Below are 20,041 nucleotides of genomic sequence, written 5' to 3'. Positions count from 1 at the left end.
ATTAATGAACTACAACTGTATGAAAAATACTTTTCTAGGCAAGTATTTGTCACTTTCTTCAGAAATAAGTTATTAGGGACAAATAAGCATCACACATTATTCAAAATCCTTTTTTATTTTGGTATTTCATGTTCTTAAAAAGATTGTATGTTAATACTAATAATAATTGGTGCTCCTATGTATGCCTCTGTTTCCATTTGTTATAAACCTACAAACCTGAAGTCCCTTCATTCCTGTATCATCTGAGATATTTTGATTCTGGAGGAATCATATTTATCACTAGCTGATGAGTAAACAGTGCTTCGGAGAAAACACCAGCCAGATTAAAAAAAAAAAAAATCAATAACGAAAACAATGAATGTTTGATCCATTTCCACATTAACAGCTAAATATTTTTGCATACTTCATATAATCCACCAAACCCATATTAGAAAAGTTCTGATGTGCTTGCATCTTTGTTCTATGTGTGAAAAAAGCACACAAAGTATATACCCTTAATATCATAGTCATAAAATACATCTCAAAGTGATGTTTGCAGAGCATCAGGGAAACAATAACCCTCCAACCTTGACCAGAAATTTTTGGCAAAAACATACCAAAGTTTAGAGCCAAAACGCACAGATGAGGTCTTTAAATTTTGCTGCCTTTTCACAAACACAAGACAAGTTCACAACAGACAGTATGGGCGGATCGAAGGTCACATCAGACTCAATGCATCGTGTTCTCAGCTCCCGTTCTGGCTTGACTGGAGGTATTCATTATACAGCTTTTCTTGAGCTTCGTAAAGCTTGCGAAGCTTTTTGGTCAGTCCCTTACTGAGCTCCTTGCCCTCAGCATCATGCGTTGGGAAGCCCTGTATAAGCAAAGGACAGACGTATTATTAGCATTTCTAAACAGATGATTAAAGCATATGATTAAAAATTCATAAGGACTCATCCATCCCCTATAGACCAATAATCACCTTGAAATGGATCCAACATACACTCTTTTTGTCACACTACTGTATCTTATGACAAAGAAGACTGAATGGTTTGCATTACCGTTTCATCAAAGGTGGAGTACTTGTCAGTCTCTGACCGGAACATTTCACTGGGTTTAAGCTTCATTTTGGCCAACTTTGCCATCTATGACATAAAACATAAATATTTATAATAATGAACAAGAATAACTACCAAGAATATACTTCTCTCAATTTATTTAAAAATATCTATCAATAGACTCTGAAGAGTGGCTAAATTATGAAGTGTCAGGGCATTTCTGTAATTGTTCTAATCACCTCTTGTTCTTGTTTCTTCCTGGCAGCCTCCTCTTTCTTCTTTTTCTTTTCATCTTCCATCTTGAAACATGAAAGAATGAGTGGAATATAAGAATTAAATACAAATTAACATTAACTATAACATTTAAAATTGACCATACGTTTACAGTATCGTTATCGTATCCTCTTGAACACAAAATGAGCACATTAGAAAGATTTCTAAAGATTTTTAAAGACTGGAGTAATGACTCCTGAAAATTCAGCTTTGCCATCAAGGAATAACTTGCATATTAAAATATATTAAAACAGAAACAAGCTTTAAACTGTAATATTTCACAATATTGCCATTCAAAGGTTGTATCAGCGATTTCTAGCCTGAAACATAAAGTGTCAAATTCAGCTGACCTTTCTTCACGATCCGCTCACTGCCTGCCCCATAAATTGTCTGTGAAAAAACCGCGTCTCTCTGGTCAGCCTATGGTCCGAGATATGCCAAAAAAACAATCGGCACTACCAACCTTTCCACAGATAAACAAACAGTGTTCCAACCAATCAGCGTCAGGGGTTTGGTGTTGTGGACTTTCGCTCCGCCTCCCTCACATCCCTGCACCAGTAGGAAAGTCCACAACACCAAACCCCTGACGCTGATTGGTTGGAACACTGTTTGTTTATCTGTGGAAAGGTTGGTAGTGCCGATTGTTTTTTTGGCATATCTCGGACCCTAAGCTGACCAGAGAGACGCGTTTTTCTCACAGACAATTTATGGGGCAGGCAGCGAGCGGATCGTGAAGAAAGGTCAGCTGAAATTGACACTTTATGTTTTAGGCTAGAAATCGCTGATACAACCTTTAACTGTATATTTTATCAATTAAATGCAGTCTTGGACAGAATAAGAGTTTTTTAGGACTGCCCTCGACTAAAGATTTTTCTGGTCAACTAGTAGTGGTTAATTTTAAGCATTAGTCAACTATTAGTCACAAGTTTATTAATAAACCATGTAAATTATAACAATGAGCCTTTAATTGCCTGCATAGCCTAATACACGCTCAAGTACACACAAAAAAAGTTTGCCACTGTGCACCGGCAGATATAACAATTAAGAATGTGTCAGGGAAGGAGACGGCATTAACGTTTTAATAATAATTAATTGATAAACTAGCGCTTTTCTTTGTTTTTGTCTTAAAAGATAAAGTCAGCGAACGTGACTCATCATCTCCGCAGTAGTGCTGCGCCTGTATGCACATTTCATATGGATTACATAATCTGAGCATATTTGTTTTCCATTTGAATTGGTTTATTTGAAAGTAGACATTTTGCTCTGTATATATATTTTTCATGTCTGTAAGGCAAGTATACACAGAGACCGAGGCGGCAGAAAGCGGATCCGGTTTTCTTTATTTTACAAAAGAGCAACCTTTCGTTGTTATTCTGAGTGCACACAAATAAACATAGTCTTTACAGATTCGAAAGATGCATTACTTTTATCTGTGTGACCAAAAATTGAGTTTTTGTAAGAGCAAGTGACTGCACCAGCGCCCCAGAGACTTTAAAGACATTTAAAGTATATATATTTTTAAATCTTATGACCCCAAACTTTTGAACGGTAGTGTGCTCATAGTGTATTTTAATTTTTACATATGAAGATGCTCTAAGACGCTCATAAACCAATAGATAAGTCTGTGTATTTGCTGTGACCATCTCAGGTGGATCATGATTGAGCTGCAGAATGTGTCCAGAGCTGTAAGCGTGCATACCAGGTTCAAAGGAGTAATTCAAAGAAGGTACAACAATAAACGGCTGCAACTTGAGTCCTTACAATTCATTCTGAAGACCTTCATTTACACTGACAGGCTCGAAAGGCCTAGATACATTTTTCATGACCTGGTTTGCATCTGAATCAGTTCTTTTGTGATGCCTGAGATGCTAAGAAACTTTTTTCCATTGACAGAAGGAACGTATCACCTTACTCTGGTGGAGAGATAATTTTGATCTGATTAATGACAAATTTTAACTTAATAAGGTGTACCGCAGACTAGCAGGTCTGGCAGTGCTATATGTGAAACGAGATACAGAATCTACACCGCTGACACTAAATAAGTCAAGTAGAGAGATCACAGTATATTGCCATGTAGACAGTTTCTGCAATTACCTTCTTCTTCTCTTCTTTTTCCTTTAGAAGTGTTTCTTTGTCTACCAATTTCACAGATGTGGGAAGTCCTTCGAAAAACAACAAAAAAAAAAAAAAAAAAATGTTATTTTCCATGACATTCAAGGTTTAAATGAAATCTCTGTTTCTTTCATTTACCATCACGATCCTCCAGTCGGACACCCAGCTCAGGTAAAGTATCATCACGCAATTCGTCACACAGCTGCAGCAATTCTGTCACTGGAACACAAGCACATTTCCCTAATGAATTCTCCTTTCTGCATAAAAAGCACAATCTGTATTGTATGCAAATGTCTGTTGGAGGTACAGCTACAACACCACCCATAAAATAGGAAATAAATCTTGTAAAGAAAGAAATTAGAACAAACCAAATGACTTGAGTACACATTGTACTGTTGTAGGCCTTTTGCACTAAAATATTAATAAGCAAAACACCCCAAGAGATTTACCTTTCTTCTCTCTTGCAATTTTTCTGACTTCCTCCCTGAAATCCGACAGCACTGACAAATAGGGCATGACTGTACTCTCCAGCTGAAACAGAAATTTAGATTAAGAGTTTAATGACATAATAGTCATTATAGTGGATGACAAGCCAGAAAGAAAGCATTACTTTAAACCTTAATGACATGTTTTCACAAGTCTGGTTTTGTAACAGAAATTAAAATAAACCTTTGATGAATCAAACATGATCTGAGTGGTGTTGCTTACATCAGCATTCTGTCCATTTCCTCCAACAGGGAAGCCAATGGGCTCAGCTCCCTCAATCGCTCCAAATGTCTATCAAAGCAGAAAACAGTTTAAGCAAGCACTTCAATGTGCATCTATTGCTTTAGTTTCTGTCTCTAAATCTTAGCATATTCTGATTTTAATGGAAGCCCGTTTCCAACACTGAATAAAAAAGAAAAAAGGTAATTGCAACTTCTCACAATTTTGACTTTTCTCAGAACCACGTAATACTCACAATTCTCACACTTTTTTTTTTTTTCAGAATTGCATGATTTAAACTCGGAATCGTGAGTTATTAAGTCAGAATTGCGACTTTTTTTTTCTTCGAATTGTGGGATATAAACTTGTAATTGCAAGAAATAAAGTCAGAAATGCAAGATAAAAACTCAGAATTCTGACATTTATCAATTGTGAGATATAAACTCCAAAAAAAAATGTAAAAACAAATTACAATTCATAAAAAATGCATTAAATTTTTTATTTTCAGAATTGCAGAGTTTAAGCTTGTAACTGTAAGAAAAAAAGTGAGAAATCCGAAATAAAACTCACAATTCTGATTTTTTTTCTTTCATAATTGTGAGATATAAACTCAAAATAAATAAAATAAAGTCCAGTTCTGAGGGGGAAAAGACTGATATATAAGATTCTGACTTTACAATTTACAACTACAAGTTTATATTGGACAATTCAGAAAGAAAAAGTCAGACTTGTGATGTGTAAACTCAAAATGGCAAAAAAAAGTCAGAATTGCAGAATTTAAACTTGTAATTGTGAGAAATAGTCAGAAAGTCAGAAATGCAAAATAAAAACTTTTTTCTCACAATGGGAGTTTGTATCTCACAATTCTGACTTTTTTCCCCCTATTAATTGTGGGATATAAACTCAGAAAAATATAATAATAAAGTCCAGTTCTGAGGGGGGAAAAGAAAAATATATAGGGGAAAAAAAGTCAGAACTGAAAGTTTATATCTTGTGATTCTGACTTTAAACTCACAATTGCAAGAAAAAAGTCAGAATTGTGAGACATAAACTCACATTTATCTTTTTTAATTTTTATTCAGTAGCAGAAACAGGCTTCCATCAGTTTTAGGAGAGGAATAGAGATTTAGCTTTAAATGTAGCAATTTGGGTAAAGAATTTTAGAAATAATACAGAAACAAGCGTTCTCTTGTTGCATCAAGGTATCAATTAAGTCCAGCTCTGTATAACTATATCTTTGTCGTGCTACCTTAAGCATGTTGGTCAAATACAGGGCAATGCTCTGCAGCAGCATGCGGTTAGGCGGTAGTTTTGCACTCCTTCTGGCAGCCATGTAGGTGTTACTCTGACCGACAAGAGCCCGCATCTCCTCCAGAGCCGAACGAGTGTCTATGTTGTCACACAGCGCCTCATGAACTGATGTTTTCTTCTCGTAGAAGCTACACAAACACACACAAATAACTGTAATGTGTGAAAAAGGCGTTATTTTTAGGAAAGAGACAATGTAGTCTTAAAGGAGAAGTTTACTTCCAGAATAAACATTTCCTGATAATTTACCCTCATGTGATCCAAGATGTTCATGACTTTCTGTCTTCAGTTGAAAATAAATTAAGGTTTTTGAAATAAACATTCCAGGGTTTTTTTTCCATATAGTGGACTTCAATTGTGGCCAACAGGTTGAAGGTCCAAATTGCAGTTTTGCATTTTCTTAAAACAATAAAAATGTATATACTTTTTAACCACAAATGGTCACCATTAAATTCCACTATATGGAGAAAAATCCTGGAATGTTTTTCCCAAAAACCTTCATTTCTGAACAAAGACATGAACATCTTGGATGACATAGGGTTAAGTAAATTATCAGGAAATTTTTGTTCTGGAAGTGAACTTATCCTTTAAGGAATGTGTGTGTCACCTTTTGTTTAGATCAATCTCCTCGTCTTCCCATTTCTCAAACTGGCCAGTGATGTCTGTAGGGCTCCTCAGAATATCTTTAACATTTAGGAAGAACTCCTGTAGAAATGAGAGAACACAAAAACACTCATGTAGCACATTTTTTTTCAGCTGACTTAAAAGAATATTTTAATTTTAAACAAGTTATGCACTTAACCATGCACTTAAGCCTATAAACCATTAAAAAAGTGTTTACCATTTTTTTTCAGGGACCTTTAATAAATAGTTTAAAAGAACAGCATTTATTTGAAACAATAACAATGTAAGAAGTCCTCATTTTGATCAACGTATTGTATCCTTGCTGAATAAAACGATACATTTTTTTAAAGATATTTTAACATTAATAGTTAACAAAATCTTACTAACCCTGAACTTTTGAATGATGTACATTATGTATATCCTGTGGTAATAAACAAGCCACAGATGTTGTTGTATTACATCTAGCATTTCCTTTAATTAAATATTTTCTCATACTAAGGCAGACGATACACTGGGCAACTTTTTAAACAATGTTGCTGCCAACAGGCAACCAGGTGAGACACATGGCCCACGACCGATCTAAATTATCCAGATAGAAATTTGTTACCCATTCTCAATGAAAAAGTGCCCAAGCAACAAAACCCTGCCTGGCAAAATTGCTTAAAAAGTTGCCCAGTGTATCATCAGCCTAAAGGTTAACATATTCAGACAATGCACAATCCCTGAAATAAAAAAAAAAGATAAAAATAATAAAAAACACTTGTGTCTGCATTATCATAAATACATTTATGCATAGTACATAAGGATCTTTCCTGAGGCAGTTTGGAATTGTTTGGGGGAAAAAAGCTACTGCTAAACTACTCTTAAAACAGTTTTTGTGTTAAGTAAGAGTGTAAGGTTTCCCTCACTACATGCACTAACAACACTCTCAGCTTTTTAATGTACTTTGTTTGAATATTTACAGCTTTTACTTCTAATTTGGGACCTCAGAACCTCAATTCATCTCTGGTAATATTTCAGCCAAACTCTGTTGAGGGAATTGCACTATTATTGCATCACCTACTAATAAGCCGTCTTCATTTTTACTCAAGTACAGCCTTTGGAGGCGCACTGGGGTAGAAGGAAAAACATGGTGTGTCTCATTAAGATCCTAACCTCAAGTTCGGGTGAGGCTGGTCTAAGAAAATATAGCGTGTAGGTCAGTCTTAGGCAACCTTCACATACTTCCCATGCTAATGTCTGCCTGTGTGTTTCAGGCAAATTTGGAACTCTGCCCATGTTATATTCCTTGGTGACAGAGTAATTGATAGGTGGAAAGAAGCGCAAGACGGAATTAATGCGCCCTGAAGGACACGCGCTATTCTCCGACCTTCTGGGCTCTTGAAGGAATCTAGATAAGCCTATTGTGCACTCATGAGGATTCTGTATGCTGATAAGTGTCAGATATTAAAATTGGATACACTATGAATTTCGGCTACTTTTCTCCCCCACTGCCTCTTCCTTTTCGCTTCTCACTCACATTTACGAATCTCTCATATTGAATGGCTGACTCCATTGTGTTGCTGGAGTAATCCAATGTGTCTTTCCATGAATGCATCAGAAAGGCCAAACGAAGCTGCCTTGCTAAAAGGAAATAGAGCACAAATGTACAAATGTCAAACTGTTGTAGTTACCGGGATAAATGTGCAAGGCAGAATAAACGACCACACAAACACAAATGTATAAACACCACAGAAACTCATATATTATATATTTCTCACAACATAAATGACAGTTTAAAACAGTTAATGACAGCCAATGATGTCGAAAATAATGACAGTGATAAATAAAATTTGACATGCCCTTTTATTCAAGAGGACACAATGTTTGATATTTTCAAAGAAGCTTGTATAAAAAGCTTGACACACAGTCATGAGGGTCTTAAGGGGTACTTTTATGGTTTTCTTGTCACATAACTACAATACGTAGTGCAAACTGAAAACATGTTATTCGAAGTAAAATAATTTAAATTTTATTTTTGGAAAAACAATAAATTTAGACTAAATAAAAAGAGCATCAAGTGTTTGACCTACATGCAGATGTCTAAATATGTTAAAACAATTCTAATAATGCTACAATTGTAGCATAATTACCTGTGTGTTTGGCCAGGGCATCTTTGATAGTAATGAAGTTCTTCAGAGATTTGGACATCTTGCATCCAGCGATCGTCAGGTGACCCGTGTGCAAGAAATATCGTACCCAGTGATCGTTCTCAAAGTAAGCCTGTTCAACAAAAAAAAATAAAAAATGTCTATTATTCAAAGACACATTAGGGGTCGACAGATTGTTGGTCTAGACGATTATTAGCCTGGCTGATTATCTGCGGTGATATTAAGCATTTTTATGGTTATCAATATTTTCAAATCCGATTTGCCGATAAAAATAAAGGCATTTAAAGCCCTTGTTATTCTTAATTTTGACATTCATTTTTACACCAGACATGTACAGTTGATGTCAAAAGTTTACATACCCCTTTAAGAATCTGCAAAATGTTTTTTTGTTTTTTTTTTACCAAAATAATTCAAACACTCACTGATGCTCCAGAAGAAAAAAAAAAACGATAGATTAAGAGCCAGTCAGCCAGAGGGGTGAAAACTTTCTGCATTTGAAGATCAAGGTAAATTTAACTTAATTTGTTCTCTGGGAAACATGTAAGAATCTTCTGAAGCTTTTGAAGGGCAGTACTAAATTAAAAATTTAGGCAAAATAAGAAAAATGTACACATCTCCATTCTGTTCAAAAGTTTCCACCCCCGGCTCTTAATGCATTGTTTTTCCTTTGGGGGCATCAGTGAGTGTTTGAACCTTCTGTAATAGTTGCAAAAGAGTTCCTCAGTTGTCCTCAGTGTGAAAAGATGGAAAAATCATACAGTCATTGTCGGAAAGAGTTCAAATACACAAAAATGTTGAAAACCCAAAGAATTTGTAGGACCTGAAGGATTTTTCTGAAGAACAGCAGCCACTTTAACAGTTCAGAACAAACAAGAGACTCATGAGCAACTATCATTAAACAAAAAAAATACAGCTGTGGATCATTCCAGTACAAACACAGTGTTGAGAATCAAGGGGATGTAAACTTTTAAACTGGGTCATTTTTATAAATTCAACTATTGTTTTCTTTTATGGACTTTATGTAAACATCTTTTATGTGAAATACCTTATTCAGGTCAGTACTAAATAAACAATAACATGCATTATGATCTGTCTTATTTTGGTAAAACATTTAGCAGATTCTGAAAGGTAAACTTTGAACCACAACTGTATATAGGTTATCGGTCTACTTGATCTGTAATAATCGGTATCAGCATCTGCCCTGACACATATCGGTCGTCCCCTAAAACACATACCATTTAAAATTGCAAAGGTGTGACACATAGGAATCCAGGGCCAGGACCAAGCTCTTCATCATAAGTTTTCAGATTTAATAATAACTAGAAACGTCTGTTTACATGAGAATGTTTAAAATGCAAAAATGTATCAATGCATTGTTAATAACAGAAAAGTATTTAATCACTACATTATTTCACCTCTATATGCTCTAGCAAAATAACAAAAAGTGCACTGTTAACGTGGCTGTAATAACATGCAGATCAAACAGAATTGTGTTTTAATTACAAGCTTGACAAAGACATGAATGGTTTAACTAGTCGGAAACTCGCAATTATGGTAATTCCAACGTGATGTGAACGCTGCATTAACCTGTACTGAATAATGAACGGGATTCTAATAATAGCTTTTCAAAAACAGCTTTTAAACGTTTTTCATTTAAGCACACTGTAATTTTCTCACCTCAGATTGCGCCAATTCATTGTCATGATGAGGAAAACGCAAGTCAAATCCTCCTCCATGGATATCCATAGACTCTCCCAAAATGGATCCAGCCATGGCAGAACACTCAATATGCCATCCAGGTCTCCCCTTTAACAGCCCCAGTAAGATATCAAATATTAATCTTACAAACATTACCAATGCATTCAACTAAGTTGCCAACTAAGGAATCATGTTCATTTATGCAGGTTTTTCTGATGTGTGCTTTCTCACCTTTCCCCAAGGGGAGTCCCAAGATGGTTCTCCAGGCTTGGAGGCCTTCCACAGTGCAAAGTCATTCTGTGATCTCTTTTCACTGAGTCTGTCAGCTGAGATACTTAAATCTCCTGCAAAAGTAAAAAAAAGGAAATTCTCTGTTCAGAAAAAAAAAACATACAAGGTCTAGGTGAACACTGAAGACACTTATCATGAAAAAAAAAAAATCAGAGTACAAGGAAATTGCATCCTGCCCTAACATCTGTTATACAATGGATAAATCTGGCTTGTTGTATCCACTGCTCAGATTATTATAGAGCTATATGCATTATCTAGAAACTCTGCCCTATTGGTGTGCCATGGAAATTATAGACAGTTGAACTGGAGACATTTATTGTACTTCTCAATTTGAAAAAAATAAAAACACAAGCGTAAATGATTTTGAGGGACATCTTGCAATTTATTCCTGTACCTTCTCCTTCTTGAAGAGCCTTCTGATCACCAACAGCTTCTGGTACCAGTTTGGCATAAGAGTGAGCAGGGCAGGAATCAAACTTCGCTGTGTCAAAATATACCGATCCATTTGACTCATATCTTGTGAGAAAAGAGCAGAAATTCATTCTTAGACCTTTTCTCTGGAAGTAGTGTTTTTTTTTTTATGGGTTAATAATCAATCTAGAAAGAAGACAGCTCTATTCCTACCCGTAACCGTTGTCCACAATTCTTTTGACAAATGCCACAATCTCTGGCACGTACTCACTGACCCGCGTGAGAACATCAGGAGGGAGGACCTGTCAATCAAAGACACCACAGGTTGTCATCACTGCTGTGAGTTTAACACATCAGTTAGAATGTGCATCACAAGACATACACAAAGCACAACTGTTTTCAACACTGATAATAATATAAAATGTTTCTTAAACACCAAATCAGCAAATGTGCATGCTTTCTAAAGGATCATGTGACACTGAAGACTAGAGTAATGGCTGCTGAAAATTCAGTTTTGCCATCAGGAATAAATCACATTTTAAAATATATTAAAACAGAAAATAGCTATTACAAATTGTAATACTATTTCACAATATTACAGTTTTTACTATATTTATTGATCAAATAAATTCCTTGGTGAGCATGAGACTTTTTAAAAACATGTTTAAAAAATGACTGACAGTAACAGTAGTGTGTATACATATAAGTTGGGTCATTTTATTAAATTACTGTTAAATTACTCATCAGTGTTAGTTCACTCACATTCAGGTTGTCCATATCTTTATGGTACTCTCCCTCCCAGTACTTTGGCAACAAGGAGAAGATTGAGTTTTCTGTTACTTGGCTCCCAAATTGTGAGTCTAACCAATCTGACAAGAGATCCTTAGCATCCTCCAATAAGACCTAAAAAAGAAAACCATTAAGAAAGGACTTGTGTCATGAATTCAAATTATCTCATAAAACACTATGTTAATCGATGTGTCACTGAATGTCATCAGTAAAATAATTTAGAACAGAATTCCTCATACGGCCTTGCTCAAACTAGGTCACATTAAGTGTTTTTAAAGCGCTGCACATATCATCTACCTGTGCCTGATTCTGGAGTGTATCGCCTGCAGCGTTTCTCTTCACTGCCACCTGCAGGGGACCCAAGGCAGCTTCCACTGCTGCATCCAGCCTCTCCAGCATCTGTTTCTTATCTGGGTCAGTAGTCTCAGCAAGCTTGGCTTTAAATGGCTAAACACAATAAAACCAAATTACATTAAAGCACAGTGATGGGGAAAGAGATGAAAGCAATGAAAACATTTTTGTGAGGGCCAGTAACTAACAGTCTAGAAATGGCTGCTGAAATCTTTTCAGCAAAATCATTACTTTCATTAGTTAATGGCAGCTCTTTTAGTACTTCAGGATACTGTATAAATCTTTATTATCTTGCTATTGTGAAAGTCTGCGCAACCATGAGGCAGGACACGCTGACTGAAGAAATGCTTCTCTATAGAGGAAAAGTTTACTCCAATAGCATCAATTAGAGCAAATAATTAAAATTAGCATGCAGTTTTTCTGTCAATCTTAAAGTTGGCATGAAATGAAAACGGCAACTGTTTTTTCTTCACTATAGATCAGGGGTGCCCAAACTCGGCCCTGGAGGCCGGTGTCTTGCATAGTTTAGCTCCAACTCGCCTCAACACACATGCTGGGAAGTTTCTAGTATGCCTATTAAGAGCTTGATTGGCTGGTTCAGGTGTGTCTAAACGGGGTTGGAGCTAAACTCTGCAGTTTGGGCACCCCTTAGTCAGGGTAGTGACATTTAAAGGGTTAGTTCACCCAAAAATGGTAATTAGCCCATTATTTACTCACCCTCAAAGCATCCTAGGTATATATGACTTCCTTCTTTCAGACTAATCCAATCGGAGTTATATTAAAATGGTCTTGGCTCTTTCAAGCTTTATAATGGGAGTGGGTGGGTGTTTCTGATCAACAGTCCAAAAGAAGCCCAACAAAGTGCATCCATCCATAATAATAAGTGGCTCACACGGCTACAGGGGGGTGAATAAAGGCCTGTAGTGAATCAATGCGTTTTTGTAAGAAAAATATCCATATTTACAATGCAATAATCAATTTTCTCTAGCTTGCGCTAACTCTCGTACATGGTAGCCATTACAGATGGATGACGTAGGACGTATGCATTGTGCATGCACCGCTGAGAAGTGATGAACACTGGTCATGAACTAGAAGTACCAAAGGAGGATTTGTAAAGAAAAATGTTGGAGGATTTTGATATAAGCCAAGAGGAGACAGGTTTTTCTTGATTCTGAAGTAAGGAAACTTTGCTTCCTTTGCTTCTGTAAACAAACATTGGTTTTCGTGAGATTAGCGGCACATGGGCAACACATACGTCCTACATCATCTGCCCGGAACGACTTGTATGACAGTTAGCACAACAGTTAGCACAAGCTTGAGAAAGTGATTATTATGTTTTTAAATATAGAAATTTTTCCTACAAAAAAAAAACCCCCAAAAAAACTGCATCAATTCACTATAGGAGGCTTTTATTAACCCCCCACTTTTTATAATGGATGGATGCGATTTATTGGACTTGTTTAGGGCAACACCCTCCCACTGCCATTATAAAGCTTGGAAGAGCCAGGAACATTTTTAATATAACTCCAATTGGATTCAACTGAAAGAACAAAATCATATACACCTAGGATGCCTTGAGCGAGAGTAAATGATGGGATAATTTTAATTTTTAGGTGAACTAACCCTTTAATTTTTTACAAGAATAAAATTGAGGTTGTGAGGGATAGAAGTACAGTGTGTTCAATGGATTGTACTGGTGATTAAGAACATGATGACTGTGCAGCTGACAAATGTCTTTTTTTTTTTTTAAAAAAGACAAAAACACAATGAAACAGTTTTGAAAGTTGAAGGTGATGATACACGGTGCATCTTTTTGAGCAATGTTGCTGAGTCATCTTGCTTGGGCACTTTCCCATTGAGAATGGGCAACAAATTTCTATCTGGATACATTAGATCTGTCGTGAGCTCTGTGTCTCTGCGCAACATTGCCCAGCAACACTGATCAAAAGTCTGCCTATGTATTATCACCTTAAGTCTATTCCTCACAGCCACACTTTCATGGCCTCTAACCTGAATGAAGTCTATCGTGATGCATATCTGAATAAAACAGCTCATCACAATCATTTGCTAATTCTATGATCACTTAATGTGAGTCACAGTTTGCTGGAAGGGAATGCTTGAAACTTGCATTGCAATAGGACAACCTTATTGCCCAGCCCTTATGCCAATGCACACATCAGAGAAGAGATGCAAAAGAAGAAGGTATGTTAATGTTTTTTTAATAATAATGATGTACAAGGATATATCCTTTAGAAGTGGAATATTGCATAAAAATGACCAAAATTGGTACTCTCAGCATCTGAAACAAAGAAATCTAAAAAAAAAGGAGACCTATTATGCCCCTTTTTACAATATGTAATATAAGTCTCACCTTTCCCCAGAATGTGTCTGTGAAGTTTCAGCTCAAAATACCCCACAGATCATTTGTTATATAATTTTGAAAGGAAGCAAAAACACGCTACTTTCGTGCATGTCTCTTTAAATGCAAATAAGCTGCTGCTTCCTGCTATCTTTTCCAGAATAGTGGCTGTCACATGGATTGCGAGTACTAAACTAAGTTCTCTTTCAAGTCTTATTGCGCTTTAATGGTCAAATACACACACGTTTATGTTAAAAACACACAAGTTACAAAACCAGTTAGTTATGTCTGTGAAGGCAAACAGCTGGGAAAGAAATTGCATGTTTATATTAGATCTGTGAGGCAGTAGTGTAATATACAGTAAAATAAATCAATAAATCCACTGCTCTTGTGTCTACTCTGAGGCTGGGACCCTAAATAGTGTTCTGTGCTCATCTGTGCAGCCAAAGACAGAACAGTTAAACTTTCACCATTTCGTGGGTTAAGGGGTTGAAGATTAAGGGGCGGTAATAATATAATAAGATTCCCGTTTCTACGTCATGGGGGAGCGAAATCTGAACAGCTAATTTTTTCACAAGCCTGCAGAAAAAGGCTTACCGAAAAAATATTTTACTGGGTTGTTCTTTTTCACATTTTCTGGCTTGGTAGATGCACCAGGGACCCGATTATATCATGAAAAATGTCTGATTTTCATGACATGTCACTTTTAAATCCCACAGAAATGCAGCTCATACAGGCTTTGAACCCCACAACTCTGACTAGATGATAACAGGATTCATTTGGACCAAAATGTCTACTGTATGAGTGATACCCTCACCGTTCGGGCTGTTAACACATCCTGCAGTATCTGAGAGGGACTGGGTTTCTTCTCTCTGTACTGCTCCAGCAGGTAGTTCTGTCGGGCTCTTTTGATGATCTGAAATGAAGAGGTCACACTGATGACTGGATCTTGAAACACTGTATTCAAATGTGACCTCTACCCTCAGTAGCATTTCATATGACCAAAAGTATGAAACTTAAGGTTATACAGAATTCAAATATTTAAGTTAACTACATTCAGACTCTGTGCAAACACTGCTCTTACTTTGTCATCAATATCTGTGATGTTCATACAGTAGAAGACATCGTATTTGAAATAATCCTTCAGTATTCTCCGAAGTATGTCAAAAGAAATGTAGGACCTGAAAGAACAAGGACATTGAATCTTCATATGATACAGAGAACGGATGCATCATATTTGCTGTATGGGTCTTGGATGGAAAGTTTGGATGTATGTATGCATGTATGTATGTATGTATGTATGTGTGTATATATATATATATATATATATATATATATATATATATATATATATATATATATGCTTTATATATTCTCTCTTTTTGCCCATGTTCATTAAAACATATTCAAACACATTAGCTCTTTGTGATTTGGTTTATAGCCCCACATAAACAACTAACAAATTCTTAGCCTGGATTGAAAGCTAAATGTCTGCTTCAGCCTTTTCATTGACTGTCTACTGTGCTGTTTTTAACAGCTGGGGCACACTGAAAACAAAGAACTCTGATAAAGAAACACTATGAATGGATGGGGAGTACGTCACCTGGCATGGCCCATGTGAGAAGCATCATAAACCGTGGGGCCGCAGCAGTACCACAAAACCCTGTTGCCTTTTTGTGGTACAAACACCTCCTACAATGAACACAAGACAGATGTGAATAATTTTTGCAGTTTCTTATCATAACACAACATCTGATTTTTTAATGTTTATGACAGAAGTCTGAATTTCTTTGATCAAAACTGTTAAACAGTTAAATCAATACATAGTGGCATATTATTATAATTTAAAATAATTGTTTATGTTTAAATCTTTTTGAATGCAATTTATTCCTATGATGGAAAAGCTAAATTTTTACAGTTTTCTGAGCACACATATCGAAGCACGCACACAGAAAGCGGTTGTCACATGGATGTTGAGTACTAAACTAAACGTTCTCTTTCATGTCTTATTGCGCTTTAACGGTCAAATACACACAAGTTTATGTTAAAAACACACAATTTACAAAACCAGTTAGTTATGTCTGTGTAGACAAACTGCTGGGAAAGAAATTGCATGTTTATATTAGATCTGTGAGGCAGCAGTGTAATATACAATAAAATAAATCAATAAATACACTGCTCTCGTGTGTCCTCTGAGGCTGGGACTCTAAATAGTGTTCTGTGCTCATCTGTGCAGCCAAAGATAGAACAGTTAGCATGCTTTGCTTCAATTTTTGGCAAACATTATTCTATTTTGCCTTGTGCTAAGACTGAATTTATTTGATAAAAAAAATGAGTCAAAGTTAAAATAGTAACACTGTGAAATATTATTCTAATTAAAAATAACTCTATATTTGAATATATGTTAAAATGTAATTTATTCTTGTTATTTCAGTTATTTCTGTTTTCAGTGTCACGTGATCATTCAGAAATAATTCTATTATGTTGATTTGGTGTTATTTTATTCTCAAGAAACTTTTTTTTTATTATTACCAACAACAAAACAGTTGTGCTGTTTAATATTTTGTGGAAACCTTGTTTTTTGGTTAATAGAAAATTTAAAGGAACAGCATTTATTTAAAATCTGTAACATTATAAATTACTTCACTGTCACATTTGATAAATTATGTGCATGCTTGCAGAATAAAATAATGAATTTCTTAAATAAAATTAGATTGTATATTTAGATTTTTTTAAATACGTGGACTAATTTGATTATGATTTCAGCTACAAATACTACAGTAAGAAAGTGTAAAGTGTAGAAAGTTGTGGATTGAGTCTAGTAATGTTCTGTTCAGCCACACATGAGGCCATGTTATTTTATCTTTCAAACTGTACCTTGGTCCGTGTGAGGCTGTTGTAAAGACGCAGCTTTGAAACATCTGTTCCTTCCGGCGGAGACCATAGTGGCTGCACCCGCTTTCCCTTTGCTGAAAAACAAGAGAAACTTTGGTTTTTACCAAAATGAATTTTTTAGTATAAAAATGATTCATTTATAATACTCAAACCCTAAACTGAACAACAGCTGCATCACGGGAAATAGTTGTTGGTGCACACCTGCTGCAATACTGAAAGAAAGATTTTTTTTTCCATCATAGAAAAAACATAAAACATTTATAAATGAAAGTGACACACACACAATGTGAAAGTGAAACAAACTGCAAACAAAGCCACTGAACATTGCACCTAACGAAAGAACTGTTTAAAACCACAAACACCTCAGTCACCTTTAACTCAACCCATTCCGAAACTGTCTAGAACAATCCTCAGAAGTCATCGTCTTGACTGTACGTTCCTTATCAGCTTTCCCTCAACACCTCAGCTTGTGCATACTAACACATCAAACCACCCACACCCTCAAGCTCATGCAACACATAGTGCAAATGTCCTCAGCACAGAAACCACTAACTCAAAAGTACAAAATGAAACTACAATTCAGCTACAGCCTACATTCATGCACCCTGACTACAACAGGGTTTCTGAGTTCTGTCTACTCACTGCTGCATTCTGAGGTCTGGCCATTGGTTTGGGGCTTCAGGGCGGCTATGTGTTTGTACCAGCGCAGGGCGTGGACATGCCGCTCAGGTGGGGGACCGCATAGAAGCGCAAAGGCTTCTGCATCCGCCTGCGAAGGCCCGTAGCCAGCCAGGTAACTGCGACTGCTCAAGTACTCATTCAGAGCCTCAACCCTGCGAGCATCCTCACTTATGCGCAGTAAGAAGCCATAATCAAAGGCTGGGAAAACAAAAGGGCATAGACACACATAAACACACAGACGAGGAGACATTAGAAATGAGCTAAGGGCCCGTGGAGAATGACTGTAATGACACCTGTAATCCTCTCTAACCTCGTTCGTCTGAAACATAAGCTGTAATAATCAGCTAACATACAATTGTGAAACAATACACTCACAACTATGTCAATTAATTCATAATTGAGGGCAAATCCCATAACTTCTTTCCAAGTTAGTCAAAAAGACATTAGATTTTAAGACAGATCCAACAAGAGGTGAAACATATTTGGAGCACAAATAATCCTGTAAAGGGCCATTAAAATTGTTACTATTAACCAAAATTATATATATAAAAAAAACCTGACATAAAGCTGAAATAAAATTACATAAATATTAGACAACTGAAATAAAATAAGAGTAAAGTATACACTACCAGTCAAAAGTTGTTTAAAGAAGCATCTTCTGCTCACTAAGCCTGTATTTTTTGCATTTATTTGATGATTTCAAAGTACAGCAATAACAGTAACATTTTTTATTTTAGTTTTTAATATAACTGATTTCTATTAGAATACATTTTAAAATGTAATTTATTTCTGTGATTTCAAAGCTGAATTTTTAGCATCATTACTCCAGTCACATGATCCTTCAGAAAATTCTGATTTATTAGAATACTATTTATTAATAGTAGCAAGCTTTTGAATGGTACAGTGTTTAATGTTTCAAAAGCTTTTTATTTCCGATAAATGTTTTTTTCTGGATCTTTCTAATTGTCAAAGAATCCGGAAAAGATTACTCAAATGTTTTAAATATTAATAATAATTATATTAATAAATGTTTCTTAAACAAATCAGCATATTAGAATGATTTCTGAAGGATCATGTGACACTAAAGACTGGAGTAATGATGCTGAAAATTTGCCTTTGATCACAGGAATAAAATTACATTTTAAAATTATTTTAATAGAAAATAGTTATTTTAGATAGTAAAACTATTTTAAAATTGTACTGTTTTTGCTGTACTTTATAAACATTAAAAATCTTACTGTTCAAAAACTTTTGGCTGTAGTGTAAGTACTAAAATGACTAAAACTGAAATAAAAATTAACATAATTAAAAAATAATAATAATAAAAATGACAAAAGCACATGACAAAACCACTAAAACTTAAACTACAACAAACAACATTTAAAAGATATTTAAAATATGAATACACATTATAATAGCATTTAATAATGATAAAAAACGCATTAATGTAGTAACATGCTATTGAAAATATATTAAAAATGCATGACAAAATTCTGAGAAATGTGTGCGGCGTGCAAAGGAAAATGAAACGGATGGCTGTTATAAACCTGTTCTTTAACAATGTAAAACCACTTATTAATCAAGGCTAAATACATCTGACTCATTTACTGAACAGCATATTATTATATGCATACCTGTGTGTGTGTGTGTGTGTGTGTGTGTGTGTGTGTGTGTGTGTGTGTGTGTGTGACATTATGTTACTATATTCTGTTTTAATCTGATAATGATCTTATCATCTTGCAACAGACTGTATTTTTCTTAATAAAAGACCAACAAATTCTACCAGTGTAATAATATAAACGTCAAGGAAATGTCATTCGATTCCCGTTCCTAGTTAAATCTGAAATTATTTAACTCTTTACAATGCGTGTTATTTCGGCTGTCTGATTTCAGATTATCTGTCAAAGCAGTGTAGCTAATATAACAATATGACAGTCACATAGGAATAAGAGAGATTTAGGCATGATGCCACATAAAACATTAGATGTTTACGTTACGAGCAGTAAGTACATCAATAGAGAATAAATAGAGAGAAACATCCTGTAACAGCTGCAGGTTTTAACAAGGACCAGCATTAATGAATAACTTTAAACAGGCCTCCTGCCTCTAAAGGAGGAACACGCGTTATGTTCTATAGCGTATATCATGAATGTTATATCGCAAATTAAGTAAAATAAGTAAATATAGAAATATTACCTGTATCTCCTGCGCTTGCCATTTTCCACTATCTGATGCAACAATAACGTGTCCGGAAAACCTGTTAGGGAAATCACAATGAAACACAGACAGGACATGCACGAAATCAATGCTGGTTGACGGATCTCTAGATTATTTACACGACTCTCTTGCGAGTCTTA

The 20,041-nt window shown here is 35.5% G+C and overlaps 1 protein-coding gene across 2 annotated transcripts; it reads right to left on the bottom strand.

The window, feature by feature from the left end:
- Positions 1-96: 96 nt before the first annotated feature.
- On the bottom strand, positions 97-20,041 carry cars1 (cysteinyl-tRNA synthetase 1). 2 transcript variants are annotated; one of them, XM_073837098.1, is made up of 23 exons: positions 19,881-20,041; positions 17,646-17,882; positions 16,986-17,077; positions 15,712-15,800; positions 15,193-15,289; positions 14,926-15,024; positions 11,696-11,845; positions 11,372-11,512; positions 10,823-10,911; positions 10,593-10,714; positions 10,139-10,251; positions 9,887-10,015; positions 8,192-8,321; positions 7,579-7,682; positions 6,043-6,140; positions 5,377-5,566; positions 4,131-4,199; positions 3,872-3,953; positions 3,561-3,641; positions 3,405-3,472; positions 1,277-1,336; positions 1,041-1,124; positions 97-853 (listed from the first exon to the last, which is right to left on the bottom strand). In XM_073837098.1, the coding sequence occupies exons 1-23, from the start codon at positions 19,900-19,902 to the stop codon at positions 725-727; spliced, it is 2,475 nt and encodes an 824-aa protein (XP_073693199.1). In that variant the 5' UTR covers positions 19,903-20,041; the 3' UTR covers positions 97-724. The 2 variants fall into 2 exon arrangements, with proteins under 2 accessions (XP_073693199.1, XP_073693200.1); XM_073837099.1 differs by lacking the exon at positions 17,646-17,882 and having other exon boundaries at positions 19,881-20,038.

This window comes from Garra rufa, chromosome 3 (genome assembly GCF_049309525.1).
Source record: "Garra rufa chromosome 3, GarRuf1.0, whole genome shotgun sequence".
NCBI classification, from domain to species: domain Eukaryota; kingdom Metazoa; phylum Chordata; class Actinopteri; order Cypriniformes; family Cyprinidae; genus Garra; species Garra rufa.
This window is presented reverse-complemented; position numbering and strand designations above follow the sequence as displayed.

What these genes read in the sequence shown, in the direction of transcription:
- cars1 (XM_073837098.1), bottom strand. Translation starts at nt 19,902, where the DNA reads ATGGCAAGCGCAGGAGATACAG. An exon ending in AATATGAGAGATTCGTAAAT is followed by an intron (nt 6,141 to 7,578) that starts GTGAGTGAGAAG and finishes TCATTTCTACAG; the next exon opens with GAGTTCTTCCTAAATGTTAA. An exon ending in AAAAAGAAGAGAAGAAGAAG is followed by an intron (nt 1,337 to 3,404) that starts GTAATTGCAGAA and finishes TCATGTTTCAAG; the next exon opens with ATGGAAGATGAAAAGAAAAA.